This window comes from Typopeltis vanoorti, chromosome 5 (assembly GCF_054136105.1).
Source record: "Typopeltis vanoorti isolate ZY-2024b chromosome 5, IOZ_Tvanoo_1.0, whole genome shotgun sequence".
Classification (NCBI taxonomy): Eukaryota; Metazoa; Arthropoda; class Arachnida; order Uropygi; family Thelyphonidae; genus Typopeltis; species Typopeltis vanoorti.
This window is the reverse complement of record NC_143553.1, coordinates 116,280,506-116,296,418: the sequence shown is the minus strand read 5'-3', so window position 1 is coordinate 116,296,418 and position 15,913 is coordinate 116,280,506. Positions and strand designations below refer to the sequence as shown.

The following is a 15,913-nucleotide window of genomic DNA, read 5'->3' as shown; positions in this document are numbered from 1 at the left end:
GAATTCTTGGAAATCGAAATGGCTGATAAAAAGAAATTTTAAAGAGACGTCTATCTGAAGTGGATTCAATACTTGATTAACTTCGGTAGCCGAAAAGACTGAAAAATATGTTGCTTACTACTGTTAACATTACAAATATTTCAAAAGTACTTCAACATCCAACACTTTTTTACTTTATCCTCGGTGTAAGATTGATCTATTCAACGCAAGATATCGAAATAGATCATTTGAATAATTACTTGGGCACTATGCCCTTTTGTAGGAAGGAAGTGCGCAAGTCCGTCGTTGTTACACACATAGCCTTCGCAGCAATCCATCGATTCCCAATGCTGTTTTAGTAAGCAGGTGTCAATGAAAGAATGGAAATGCTGAAAGAATTCAATACGTATATTTCCACATGGGGCTTAATATTTTCTCGAGATACAAGCATTGGCGAAATTCTTGTCGAAGATTTAAAAAGTACTGAATATCGGAAGATGTCTTTTCTTTTTATTATTATTATTATTTATTTTATTTCTGAAAATCTTAAATTATCTTTCTTTCTTTTAATGTCTTCCTCACTGAAGCTACCTTTTCGGATCCACGAATAATAATTGTTTAATTTTAGTCAGCATGATGCATATAATCACGTGTTATTTCAAAAGAAGCCATTGTTATAACAATGTGCTGATGGAAGCAAAATCTACAGTTTACTTGAATAATTCGCGTTAAACTCAGCTACTTTTATTACAACAATATACTTGCAATTAACAAAATAAAACAGTCCATTACGTCATCACTCGAACCGAAAAACATGAACTCACGTGCGAAACGGACTGAAAGTGATTCGTTCACTTCAATTCACGCGTCAATTCTCGAGCTGTCTCGTGCACAGCTACAAACAATCACTTTGTAATTATTAAACTAAAATAGTCAATTTCGTCGTCTTTTCAAGCGAAAAAAAAAGAAATGAACAACAACAAAAAAAATTTCCAAACGAGGCGAAATTGTATACTCTCGTTCTCTTGACAGTTATTTCACATATGTCACTGTGTCCTCGGGCTAATTTAAGAACCTTTTTCGGAAATTCTTCTTTCTCAAACCAACCGGAAATGATTTTAACGATCCATTTATTCTTAAAAATTCTAACGTCTACTTCTTTTCAAAGCTGCTACCAAGAGAAAAAAAAAAAACATTTTTGCTGAGATCGCACGTGTTTTTCGAAGACACGGTAATGAACTAAAAACCATTTTATTAATTGTAAGTTTCGGCCCAGTGAACCCTAGGTAGAATCGGTTTGTGAACATATCAAGAGCAGAACAACCCGAGCTGGCACTGCATTAATAACGTTTTTCATTTCGGTACCAAACATACTCCACTCCACGTGGTCGGAACTCCTGCTGCTTACAGAAAGTAAGAAAGAAAATGAATATTTTAAAGCGAATCTTTCTTCTTTCGAGTGATTTATGTATCCTGTTATTCACCATGAAGCTTTTATAAACTCTTTCATAACAAGATATGCAGCTTTTCATATATTTTTTTTTTCTTATACTGAAAAGCATTCAGACTATAGACATTATTCTTTAGCCGTAAACTATTCATTGAAATTGTTTAAGGCTTTGTTTAATTATTATGCAAAAAAAGATTGGGTAACTTCTCGTATATTAAGATAGATTATGTTACGGCGGTGTCGCGAGTTAAATTAGTGTTTAACTGTCTATTATATGCGTTTTCAGCTTTGCGTCTGTCTGTGGGGGGAAAGAGAAAGGGGGGGAAGGAAAGAGAGAAATCTGTCAGAAGAACTTTGTGGTATCCACCCGAGAATGACTTACTCAGACTCAGTTATTTTAATTTGAAATCAATTTCTCTTAATTTAACATTTGCATTAACAGAAATGAAGTAGCCATCAAACAATGTCTAGCTGTTTTTGAAAAACAGAGAATTACTGAAAAATTAAAACGACGTGTTGATGGGATTGTTATATAGTGAATACGTTTCCATGGCATCATCCAGTGTTCGCGCATGGTTACAGGAACTGGTCACATGGATTACATTTGGTTTGGTTTCGTACCAAAAGTTAAAGCGAGATAGTGTCTAATCTCAATTAATTTGTCTTAAACTTATCACGAAGTACTAACCGAGTGGACATATATATCATCATTAGTTCGTTTCATTTAAAAGTTGTGTACTGTTTCGAACTGGATATTTAGTTAATACATAAGCCAATTATTATAAAAATGATTGGGAGACCTGGTTGGCCGGTGGGTAAAAAAAAAAAAAAAAAAAAAAAAAAAAAAAGTTGGCCGAGTGGATAGCGCATCCGCTATCTACCCAAAAGGCTGTGGGCTCGAATCTCTCCGTGCGCATGGATGTTTGTAATTGTTTGTGAAAAATATTAGTGGTGGTGGGCAGTAGATGGCGTTGGTGTAGTTGATGCGGTTCGCTGTACAGTGCCCCTCCCTCGATGAGTCTGTGAACTCCTTGGAGGTGTCACGTAATAATATGACGTTGAAATAATAGCTAAAGCCTCGTCATTAAAAAGGGGAAAAAAAGACTTGTTCTCAAGATACTATTTCTCTCTTTTACCACTCCTAATAGTACTCCTATTTTTCAAATCGGCCTGACCTTAAAATAGTATTTGGAATGTAACATTTGGAATAGTGTACCAAAAAGCTTGCTTAAAATGTTCGATGCTATCCAGAAAGGGACAATTTCGTCAATGCTATCTCACAGACGATCTGTTTCTGCATTGTGTATTGCATAACTACTCCACCGAACTGATCATCAATATCCGTCCAACCTCAAAGCATGCAAAACTATAAGTAACTAACTGTCAGTCAACATCTGTTCACAGTCCAGAGTCAAACCATTCTTCCCTTCCATTCCATTTACCTCTGTTCTTCATAACAGCTTCCCTGTTTTCTCCAATACTACAGCTTTCATCTGTATGAAAAACACTTTAACGGATTCCTTTTTTCCCTTAATCACTTAATCTCCTCCCCCTCCCCCCACACACATTGTTTTTATATGTTCTGCGGCATTCATGTGTGTGTGTGTGTGTGTGGGAGGGGTGTGAGAGAGAGAGAGAGAGAGAGAGATTAAAAATTATATGGTTAATAATAATAATTATTATTATATTATGAATTACGGTTAATTATAAGTTAAATATAAAAATTGCGATTGGATATATTTTATCAACTTTTTAAAAATTTAATTTAAAAAATATACTATTGAAATTTAAATATAATTTATATTTATATCTAGAAACTGTGCTTTATATTTAGAGATGGTGCTTATTCCTCTAGAAATAGAAATCCAACAAAAAGGGGTTTTGGAATTAGAATACACCAGCTATGAGAACTAGAAGAAATTTTTGAAGAAAGAAAGAAAGAAGAAGTCTTATTAACATTAAATTTGAATATCTGTAGGTTGTGATTTTTCAGGGAATACATATGGAGGGAGATTGTTCCAAAAGCGAGAATAAAAATGACGAATAAAGAGAAGAGCTAACAGGTTTGTTCAGAAAAACGTAGAAATGGATGCCAGTTCGGATAAATAGTGGTGGCGGAATTAGATTGGAGGAATATGCGGGAACTGAAAAGGGATGTCTGTGGGATAGAAAGCGAGTTTGAATCAGAGAGAGAGAGAGAGAGAGAGATTCTGGGCTGAAGCAAATTATGCTCTTCTGAAGTCTCAATTTTTGAAGGATATTTTGGAAACCTCTCATGGAAGAAGCTATAGATGTCTTTTAATTATTATTTTATATATCTATTATTGGAAGTATTATATATTTCTAGAATCTCAAGAAATCCGATGGCATTTGTATATCTGAATAAAAATAAATATGAAAAATAAGGAGAAACGAACTTAAAACCTAATAAAATTAACAGATTAGTTATCCTTCAAGTCAATAGATAAAAGATTTGGATATCGTAGCAAATTGTAAGTTTCGTTTTTTTTTTTTTTTGTATTTTAATTTTATATTTTTTATATAACTTCTAGTGAGGGGAAAAAAGTACCTAATCTAGAGATATTAAATTTATCCATGTCCTTTACGTACAGGAAATGACGTAAGTGAACAATGTGAACGTAATCAATTACGTTCACATAGTTTATGATATGTTTCAAAATTGGATAAAAGTTTATTATTAATGAATTTTTCCTCATAACTTTTAGGGGGGGCGGGATTGAAGTAAAAACAATTGAGATAATGAGATGACATAATAGGCTTTCCATCTAAGGAAAAGATGAATATTGGCTAAGATAAATGTCAGTGGAATAGGAAAATATTAAAAAAATAAATAAATAAAAGAATGGATATAGATTTCAACTCGGGGTTTAATGACAGCGGAAGCAGACAGTAAGATCTTAAAATTGGCTGGCATAGTTTATCTTTATTCTGTCGAAAATTAAAGATGAATTAAGTAAGATGTATTTGGTATGAAAAGTGGCAGAATTTTAGGGTTTCTAATAAGGAAGTTCAAATATAAGTAAGATGGGCTTTGGTTCACTTTATTTTCTTAGGCAGAAGTACTAACCAATGAATTTAAAATGATAAAATTCATTTTATTAATTAGTAATTTATTTATTTAATTCTTGAAATATATAAATAAATATACATATCATTTGATTAAAACAAATTAATGTATTTAAAAAAATAGAAAATATACATTTAATTACTTGAAAATGCAGTAATCGTGTAATTGAATAAAGAATTCGAATGTATTTAAACTTATCTTTATAACATAATATACAGAAAGTTCCAAAAAGGTTTAGTTTATAACATTTTAAGATTTTTAGTACAATTTAAGATTTGTTTTAAACACCTTTTTAAAATCAAAATATTTTGTATATGTGTATAGTATATTACATATAATTAGCTATTTAGAGTTGGGTGATTGATTCATTCAATCCAATACCCTTGGAGGGTAATGGATTGCAATGCTTTAGCCAATGAAGTTCTAACTGAGGCTCGGCTATTGTTGTTACCCTCCTGCCATGATCAGAGCTTTAATTGCTCAATAACACCTTATCCCTACACTGTCCTCTACAGATAACGGGGAATATGAAAAACATTCTTGCTTCGCCCCTTTAAGCCAGTCCTTATAAGGACTATAAGGATAATTAGCTATTTACCACCGTAATCTTCTACTAACTTATCCCAGTCCTTATAAGGATAAGTTAGCTAGAAGATTACGGTGGTAATCGACCGTGAGATGCGGTGATTAATACCCTTGGAGGGTAATGGATGGCATTGCTGTAGCCAATGAGGTTCTAACTGAGGCTCGGCTATTGCTGTTGCCCTCCTGCCATGATCAGAGCTTTAATAGCTCAATAATACCTTATCCTTACAGATAACGGGGAAGATGAAAAGCACTCTTGCTTCGCCCCTTTAAGCCAGTCCTTATAAAGACTATAAGTTAGCTAGAAGAGAAGATTCCATACCCTTGGAGGGTAATGGATGACAATGCTGTACTAATGAAGTTTAACTGAGGCTCGGCTGTTGCTGTTACCCCCTGGGGCGCAGAGATTCAAGAGTTTGAGTTCGCTCTCTTAAGGCCTTAAGGGAGCAATTTGAGTCTCCGGGGAAAGTGTTCTCCGGTGAGGGGCTTTGTCGGTGAATGCTTTCCTTCGGAATATGAGCAGTTCTGCTCGGTGGTGGTGGGTGGAAGGCCATCACTGAGTGGAGCCAACGCTGAGATGGACGGTCTTTCGCCGACGATTGAGTGGCCTAGGGATCGTCCGAATTTTTAGAGACGGTTTTACCCGAACATATGGCAATGCTGTAGCCAATGAAGTTCTAACTGACGCTCGGCTATTGCTGTTACCCTCCTGCCATGATACAAGAGCTTTAATAGCTCAATAACACCTTATTCCTACACTGTTCTCTACAGATAACGGCGAAGATGAAAAGATTCTTGCTTCGCCCCTTTGAGCCAGTCATTATAAGGACTATAAGTTAGCAAGAATCTCCGTGTGATGGCCGGGAAAGAATAGAGCCTATGTAATCTATGCGTGTCGTAAAAGAGGCGACTAAAAATAGACACCGAGTTTCGAGAGTTTGAGTTAGCTCCTTTAAGGTTTTTGCCTTAAGTGAGCAATTTGAGTCTCCGGCATGGTCCGGTGAGGGGCTGTGTCGGTGGATGCTTTTCCTTGGAATATGAGCGGTTCTGCTCGGTGGTGGAGGAGCCAACGCTGAGTTGGACAGTCTTCCGGCCACTCGTAGGGAGTGGTCCGGGGGGGGGGGTCGTCTTAATTTTTAGAGTTGGCTTTACTTAAGTATTCCCGACGTAAATCCATGCGTGTCGTGAAAGGCGATTGAAATGGACGCTTAGTTTCGAGAGTTCGCTCTCCCAGGATTCTTTCGGAATTGCTCACGGTGAGAGGGGCTGATTTCGGGGGATTTGCCTTGAGAGAGCATTTCTAAGTCTCTGGGGGAGGGTGTTCTCCGGCGTGGCTCAAGAGGGATCTTGTCGGCGGATGCCTTTCCCTGGAACATGAGCGGTTCTGCTCGGTGGTGGTGGGGGGGGGCTGTCACTGAGTGGGGCCAACGTTGAGTTGGACGGTCTTTCGGCCACTATTGAGTGGTCTAGGGATCGTTCTAATTTTTATACAGGACGTATCAGGTCCGATGTAGCTCATGCATGTTGTACGAGGTGACTAAAATGGGTATCCAGGGAGGATAATGAATGGCAATGCTCAGGCTCGGCTGTTGCTGTTACACTCCTGCCATGATCAGAGCCTTATATAGCTCAATAACCCTATCCTTACACTGCCCTCTTAAGATAATGGGGAATATGAAAAGCATTCTTGCTTCGCCCATCTAGCCAGTCCTTTTAAGTTAGTAAGAAAACGTCAAAATATGAATTTTGAGTAGATTTCTGCTCGAAATCTAAACAATACATCAGTGGTATCGGTGATAGAAACATGTTACTATCAAGAATAAAGCGGTTGAACTGTCTCAAATAAAAAAAATTGTCTATTCATGAGTCATTAAATAAGTTGCTTATGCAATCTTCTTACAGGTACACGTTGGGGTGAACTGGATTACATGAGAAAAATCCAGGGATTATTCTCATTTACGACTAGTTAGTGGGGGGGGGGGGGAATTAACTCTCTGTTAAATGAATTCGTTAATAAATTCTCTTTTGGATGGTCAGAACGGATGTCATATTAACGATTGTATTGCAAATAAAGACACAGACTTTGTACGAAGATACTTTAAATAGAAGTGGTCAAAACAGAACATCATTTGAATTGTTAGAATGTGCTTTTTTCATCATAAATATGTGCTTTGTCAAAACTTCATTAGTTCTCACGTAGAGCTGAATGAGACGATCTTAGTGCATGTTGTTAGAAATATGAAACTTGAGAGAGTAGTGATAAAATTGTATTTTAAAAATAGCAAAACCGATTCAAAATGATCAGGAATAACTGTTTATTAATGCACTAAATTTTGAGTGGTTCGCACGATTTCGTGGTGGCGGGTATTCAAAGGAAAACGATCCATAACCACGAAGGTTTGTCACAGTTAGAGGCAGTGAAAATGTGCAAAGAGTTCCTGAGCACGTCAATAAGTTCACGAATGACTAGTAAAAAGAGTGCTGAGAGGAAGCAACAATTGCTTCATTACAATGCACCCGCACATTGTCATTGTCTTGCTTCGCAAATCCACCATAGCGCTCAAACATTGGCCTTTATTGGCACCAACGGACTTTTTTTTTTTTTTTGGTTTTTAAGAAACCTAAATAAAATTCCATTAAGCAGTGTTTCTTAAATTCGTGTGAACGCTGTATGTAAATGTTTCATCTTCCTGCAGTTTTTCCCTATCTTTATACGAATTTTAGATAGTTATTTAAGAGACAAACTGTGTATATACGATACTTTTTTTTTCATATCTCCCTAAGCTACCGTAATCATAATCTATTAATAAAATCATCGCAATTAATATCACAATATAAGCTGATACTCTCAAGCAAATATCCATGAAACAATATCTGAAACAAAGAAGTCATTGTTTGAAGTCATGAAGCTATCACCTTCATCATTTTCTTCAAACTTTTACTGCAACGAAGTGCTTCTGCGTTCGATTCCCATAGGGAACAATTTCTTTCGGTGTTATTTATCCTTGCCTGCAGTTTCGTATATGTTGGTTTGTAACATTAAACCCATAACAAGGAGACTATTCGTCCTTCTTAGAATCACTTTGTGTGCTTTTAGAAGTACCATTAAGACCAGTGTAATTAAAACAATGTATACGTTTTAATCCCCCGGTGGGAACTTCATCGCTATCAAATTAAGATTATTTGCATGATAAAAAGAGGTTTTTGTAAGCTTTTGGCCTCTTTAGCAAGTAAATAGTCTAATTTGCTGTGGAAGGAAGCCCCCCCCCCCAGCTGGGAACTGAAACACGTACACGGATTTTAATTGTCGCCTGCCTTTGAAAATATTTATTGGAGTTGTATCAATGAATCGGAAGTAAAGAGAATGCGAAAGAAGAATTAAACACACGGACTGAATCAGGATGCAAATACTAATTTAATGGAGGGGGGGAAACGAACAATGTCAGTGAACTGACATCCCAAGAAGAGGCACTTTCTCATTATAAAGAACGTTTCGAGAAAGAATCGGGGACAAGTAATGGTTACGATGTATCAGAAAGAAGTTGGTTTGAGAATTCGTTGATGCTAATTTCGGATAATGATTGAAATCAGAGATATTTTTTATGAGTTCAGGAAAATAATGTTATGAAATTCACGCCTTTTTTTTGTTTTAATTCTTCACAAAATTCAAATCAGGACTGTCTCTTGGGCACACCGACTTCGTGAAACCGTATCGTCACACTTGTAGCACGACATGGAACCTTCTCATTTTGATAACCCAAATGGATTGTTCTACAAAATGACCACAACGTCGGCAACACTAAATTTTCCATAAGGTCAGTGTAACATTCGGTAATTGGTCACTACAACTAAAGGGCCAGCTAATAACGTTTCTCCTGTCAACTGCCATAATTAAGCCCGTTCATATGTCTACCGTCTAGTTAGAGTAGAGATCTTCATCACGAATTCAAACCTGAGCATTGTACGAGTGGCAATCTCAATGCGATGCTCTTTTCACTATTGTTATCGTATTTTAATGATGATGTCCGCCGTAGTGAATTGTATAAATTAACTGTGGCGGTCTAATTTTGCTGAAATCGCAAGAACTGATTTATTATTAATATAGCACCATAAAACTTTGCTAAAAGTAGCTATAATTCAAGATTCTGGGATTATCTAATTTTACATATGCTTACAATACTAAAATACTACTATGTTTGTGTCTCATTTTATGTTAGGAGTATAGTCATTATAGGGACTGGCTTAAAGGGGCGAAGCAAGAATGCTTTTCATCTTCCTCGTTATCTGTAGAGGACAGTGTAGGGATAAGATGTTATTGAGCTATTAAAGCTCTGATCATGGCAGGAGGGTAACAGCAATAGCCGAGCCTCAGTTAGAACTTCAATAAAAAGGTTTTTATTCAATAAATAATAATAAGCAACCTTAAATTTAATACTTAAATATTAAAATACCTATTAAATCAAAATTTTATGACCACCTTCGTAATAATTCCTTATGCCAGTACTGCAGACAGGTGACTTGATATGGATTCTATAAGATCTTTAACGTTGCATGAAACCTGCCGTACCAGATGGTCAGAATTACTCTCGATAAATCTGCGACTGTTTGGGATGAACAACTCAAAAGTCTTATCTCTCTGTTCACATATTTCCAGAATTCTATAGGATTCAAATCCAGAGAAATCGGTAGCCATGGTAACATGTGGAAGTTGCTGTTCGCTGAACTAATTTCGAAAGATACCGTAAATGTGGCAGGCATATTATCCTGCCGGAACACATGTGATAAGAAAGTCAACATGAAAGAGTGGTGAGTTACGATGGATAGAACTTTGTAGCAATTATAGTCAGTCTACGAGTGTCAGCGATACGAGATTTCCTGGAAAACATGGGATATAAGGCTGCTACCCCTTGCCTATTTCTGTTGACCATGATATCGGGGTAATGCCACGTCCAACGTTTTCGCTTAAGCCTTCAATTCTGCCTACTGGCATAGCTGGAAGTGAGATTCATCTTAAAAGGCAACTTTTTAATAGACTTTCCAATGACGTCTCTGAAATGTAATCTCTGGGTGTAGTCGATGATTAGGCATAACCATATGCACCTTGACTGGGCACATAATTCGAAGGTTCGTGCAGAGAATACAACTTTCAACTGTGATCTGAGAAACAGCTCCATGTGTCCCCTAGTTAAATTCCATACTCACCCGTTTCAGTTTTTCCTCTGTGGAAAGAGGAAGGAGAAGATAAACAACCAGTATTTACCAGGAGTATCCAAAAGACTTTTAGAAATCTTAACTAGAGAACTCTGCAAACAGTATATAATATCTGCAGTTTTCTGGACTCTATCATCCTTCAATCGGTACCCTAGAACTTGCTTTTTTTCTAAGTCCGTCATATCACGTCCCTTGCCCATGTCGATCAGCAACTTCGAGTCCCTTAGCATGTCACATTCCTCCAGTACCATTACTGCTTTTCGCAGTAATAAGAATGCCACCTGGCAGAATGGATAGACTATTGTGAAACAAACGGTGGTCATAATATTTAGACTGGACTGTGCACATACAACTTGCAAAGATACATTTAGAAAGAAGACGTCGGTAGACACCAAGTTCTGCTTGATTAAAATGGAACGTAGATGGAGCAGAGATTGACAACTTCCAAGATTATCAAAATGACTAATTCTCAACAATATTTGTAGTATTCATAGCGCTTGAAAAGCAGGTAACACTTTGGAACGACTGAAAATGGTATGTATCTGAAATAATATGTATCTTACAGCAGCCAGGCGAACTCTACATCAGGACACTGAATTATCGAAATTGTAAAGTGGGATTATGGAATTGGTTCACAGATTTTTCGAGATGCTACTACCATGAACGGAAATGTACGTGTAGTGTACATTATAGACACCTCTCCACTTATCTATTTCTAATAAACTACCCAGCCGAGATCCCTGACCTGAAACACGCGTCAGATTAATTGGATTAATGTGTGGAGACCAATACTATTGGAGATTAATATCTCTGTATTCACGACTGTATTTCCTGAAGAATCTGTTAATTTCTCATGAAGTTACCCAAAGTACTTGGAGTTTATCAAATGCTGTGGTACAGAAGAAAGGTGAGCATACATCTATTTTTAAAGGCAATATTTTGGTCACTGTCAGTATTTCTCAACGTTCCCATACTTTTGGCAACGTAATCTATTTCAGAAAGCAAAAGTGGGATTTAAAAATAAAGATAGTTTTAATAAAATAAAAACGCGTTACTGTCACAAATCTGGTTGCCCCTCAAGACGAATGTTATTCGATTCCTTTTCTGGTTTAAGTTATTGAGAATGAATCGAAAAATCCAATACTAAAAGAAATACGGAGAGAATAAGGAATTTCCAATAAATGAATGAATGGAAAAATATCATAACACACAAGTGAAGGTTATATTTGTTGCCATTAATCCAATAGTGTTTCAAAAAGCTGTACTAAGATCTTCTTTTTCTTTTTCTTTTTCTTTTTCTTTATGTGGATTTATTCTCAGGTTGTTCTGAATACATTTGCCTGAAACGTTACCAACGGTCGAACACGACTGAAGCGTTAATTCATCACGTCTCGTATATATATTAATTTTGTAGTGCGTTAAGGTTTCGTGTTCATACGATACCCTCTTAAGATGACACGCATGGATAGAACATAGCGCTAATAATGAACACGACCTCTTCTTTGCATTATTTTTTTTTTTTGGTCTTTTATTTTTAAGGAAACTCGTTATTTTTTTATGATTAACGAAGAAACGCAATACCAACAACAAAAAAAGAGGTTAAGATATTTTAGTAGAAATTCAAAACAAGCGAAGATAACAAAGCACTCCTATTAATGTTGCGAACTACTCAACACGAGCAAATAAAGCTCTCTTAACTAATAAGCGTCTATAATGAAGATTTCTTAATGTAATAAAAATAATCGTTCATCTTTCGTTTCCTTTTTTAGTGTAGTTTTCATGAGAACATACTTAAAAAAAAGAGAGAAAAATTAATTTCGGGAAGAAAAAAAAAGAATAGATCGCTTTAAAGATAAGAAACAGGAAAAGCTAAAAATAAGAAAAAAAATAAAGAAAGAAAACCAGTACATTACTTCCTAGTGAGAATTTGCACCGTCGTAATTCCAAGGTTTTATCTGCGCTGTTGGATGCTTAATTAATTTAATCATGGATGGATTAAAACTATGCATATTAAAGAACTTCACTATTGCTCTTATGTATACTTGCTTTTATAGCTGTTGACAAAAGTTATGGATCAGATGTTAGATAATTAAGGGAATAAATAAATATAACGATTATAACTTCAGCCAAACTACGTATCCAATGAGATTGAGTATGAAGTTGCCATTCAAGGCAGCTATGTACCATAGACATTCTTTAACACACACACACACACACACAGAGAGAGAGAGAGAATGAGTAAAACAGATGGAGAGAGAGAGAAAGGAACTGAGAAAGAGAGAACAGAACATAGAGAGAGAGAGGAGAGGCTAATATAACAGAGAGAAAGAAAAGAAGAACAGACAGGAATGGAGAGAGGAACAGCGAAGGAGAGAAAGAAGAAGAAGAAGAAGAAGAAGAAAAGAGAGCGAGAGAGAGACAGAAAGAAAAAAGAGAACAGATAGAGAGAAGAAGAAAAGAGAGAAAGAGAAAAAGAAAGAGAGAGAGAGAGAGAACAAAAGATTCTCAAAGTGAAAGACAGAATAGGAGAAATCAATCTTATTCCATTCGCTAATTCCAAAAGGGACAAAGTATCACTATAAGATGAACGCTTAAGTAGCTGACATCAACTAGGAAATTAATTCCCATACGTGGGCAATACACTCAAGGGAAATGAGTTCTCTGATTACACAATCAGAAGGCATTGTGGCTATCTGTAGATACCTGCGAAGCTCTGGGATTATTGTAGACTCCTTAGCAATTGTTGTAATTATGCGTATCTTACTGTGTGCAGTAGCTGCTTTTGTACTTTGTGGCTATTTGCCCAGAGAAGTTCGTGTTCTGTGGAAGTTAACATGTACACTCATCAGACCATAGAACTAAGCAATAAACATAACAACTATATTATGTCATGTCTAATTCTATCTATTTATACTGTTTACTTCAAGCCTATTCAAATGTCTTATTAGGTAGTTGTAACGCATGACATTCCCGAAATGATAATTACTTAAAATAATGAAAACTATCATCTTTAGATCAATGACAGCGTAGTGAAATCCTTAGGCTTAGCTAAGCCTAATGGTAGGTTTAGTTAACTAATGCTTAAATGTTAAGCTCTTTTATATAACATCTATTGAAATGCTTTGTTATTCTTAGAATAAGTTTCTGATTGCAACAATCTTATACAAATGATCGATGTTATCTTAAATAATAAATTATATTATTTAAGATAATCCTTTTTCCCAAGTAAGCAAACAGACAAGTAAGTCAAGTTTGGGCTGCAAGTAGTGCAACACTAGGCAACTCGCTGTAAAGGTGGAGTAAGATCTGATCACTTTCCTTAGAATTTTACCTAATGCAAAGCACATTTCCTTGCGGAGATGTATGATGCTATGCATTAAAGTAATGGTCACTACCCAGACCGGTTTCGACCTTTATTAAGTCTAATGTTAAAATAGTGTTCCCAAATGACTGTTCGTTACTTAACTGAATAAAAGTGCATTCAGAATTACAGAAAAGCAACAAACAATTAATCGAAAGCTCGACCATTAGCCGTAACAATTCAGCAACGATAAATGACCTGCCACTATTTACTCCACTGATCTCAGAAGGGTAAAAATGGTAAATAAATCATTTTCTAAAGGAGAAATTCTATTCATGAGAATGAATAGAAGCATTGGGTGCGTTGCTTTTACTAAGGCATAAATTTTATATTTATAAGATTTGCAATTATAAATTAATACCATCTAAAATATATGCATTGTGAAGTATTTTCAATGTGCGAATAATTAAGTTCTGTGTTGTCACCCGAAAGACATTTCTTAGTCAGTTTGTAATAATGACCAATCTCTCTCTCTCTCTCTCTCTCTCGGCTTTAGTTTCATTCTAAAGTCCTTTACGGATGAGAGAATGGCTGATCTACTTGCGAATGGTCTAAAAGCATGATGCAGGAATTTTGCAGAGTAGATCCGTTTCCTCGATAACGGTATAGTGACAGTAACATCTAACCTAAGCCTAATCTTAGTTCTGTTAATGTATCGCCTTCTCAATCCTTATTGACACCTTCTCATTAAGTCGCAGACCCGTTACCTGATCCATTAACATTCCAAATGGCGAAACACATACAAATGTCGCAGTGAATCCTGGTATATAATCAATTAAATGCCGGCAGACTCAGCTCTTGAGTTCTGTTCCCATTTCTATAAGAGAAGTGCTCTTACGTATATAAATACTCAAACAAAACTGTTCTGCAGTTAACTGTTAAAAATGTAATTCTAAAACATCACGGTATGTCTTGTTTTTAATTATTAAGGTGTATATATTATTTATTATGTTGTAACAGAAATAAATTTTATAACTATCGCGCAATTTGAATTATGTTTTATTAAAATGGAAATGTTAACTATGTATAAATTCTGCTAACGAAATTTATATGGTATTTTAAATTATTTTAATATATGTATATTATTTATTGTGTCGTATTAAATTGAAAATATTAGTGTAAATGAAATATAAAATAATATTAATTGTTTAATATTCTATATTATAGTAAGATATAATTTATTTCATGAAAATGTTAAATTATATTTAACTTAAAATGAATTCATTAAACATTAAAACATTAACAAATGTATTTAAAATGAATTCATTTTTAAGTAACTTTAGAGTTTAATAACTCTGAATTAATTGAAATTAAAATGCGGAATTAATTGAAACTAAAAACACCATATAATTCTTTAGATAATAGAGCTCTAGTTAAAATGAAAAAAGTATAAAATAAAAGAAATGAAAAGAAAAAAATAAAGAAAACTATATTAGATATTTTATCATTGTTCATATGCAAGTTACTGTGTACTATATATACTATATACACTTTAATATATTTACAATATGATTTTTATATATAATTATAAACAATTTACTGCCATCTAGTGTTAAATTAAATAAGGACTAAAATGCAATTGCAATAAATTGTTCCTAAAGTGTTAAAATTAGAGAAATATAATTTAAAAACAATTTGATTAGTTATGTGATTAAAATAAGTAAACCTAAATTAACAATTAATTCATTTAAAATCATTTATAAACAAAAGATAATATTGTACTTACATTGGACGTGAAGAATAGTGGACTTGAGGAGTGGAGCTTCTCCTCTGTTCTGGAGGACGGGATTGGTTCCCTGGCAGAAATACGTCCCCTGGTGGTCATGACGAGAAACAATGATTTCAATTTCGTTCACAGTTCGATATGTGCCATCTTCTTCTAATTCCATATGAATATGCGGCTCTACTTGAACAACTTCCGATCTATTATACCAGGTGGCATTTGCAGCTGGTTTAGCGCCATCTATAGTGCAAATTAGGCGAACTGTTTCTCCTGCCGTTACTGGTGTTGTTGGTCCCGTTACTTGGAGTTCCAAAGGTCCCACTGTAAGATTTTAAAATCAGTATGTGAAGAAATAGGAATGATGATTTGTTAAAAAAAAAAAAGCAGAAAATATCCTCGAAATTATTCCTATAACTTTTAGAAATACTCTCGTTATACTAAACTGACTTTTGCTCATAATGGAAAAATCTTTGTATGACTTTGCATGCATTTCCCATGCTACTTTTAAGAAATGGA

The 15,913-nt window shown here is 35.2% G+C and overlaps 1 protein-coding gene across 3 annotated transcripts in view; it reads right to left on the bottom strand.

Annotated features, from left to right (window-relative positions):
• LOC150106743 (hemicentin-2-like) overlaps positions 1 to 15,913 on the bottom strand; it is a 487,441-nt gene that overhangs the window by 148,623 nt on the left and 322,905 nt on the right. For all 3 annotated transcript variants that reach the window (XM_090393310.1, XM_090393308.1, XM_090393309.1), the window contains exon 4: positions 15,401 to 15,718. In XM_090393310.1, the coding sequence (XP_090249436.1) occupies positions 15,401 to 15,718 (318 nt within the window). The remainder of the gene's footprint in view (positions 1 to 15,400; positions 15,719 to 15,913) is intronic.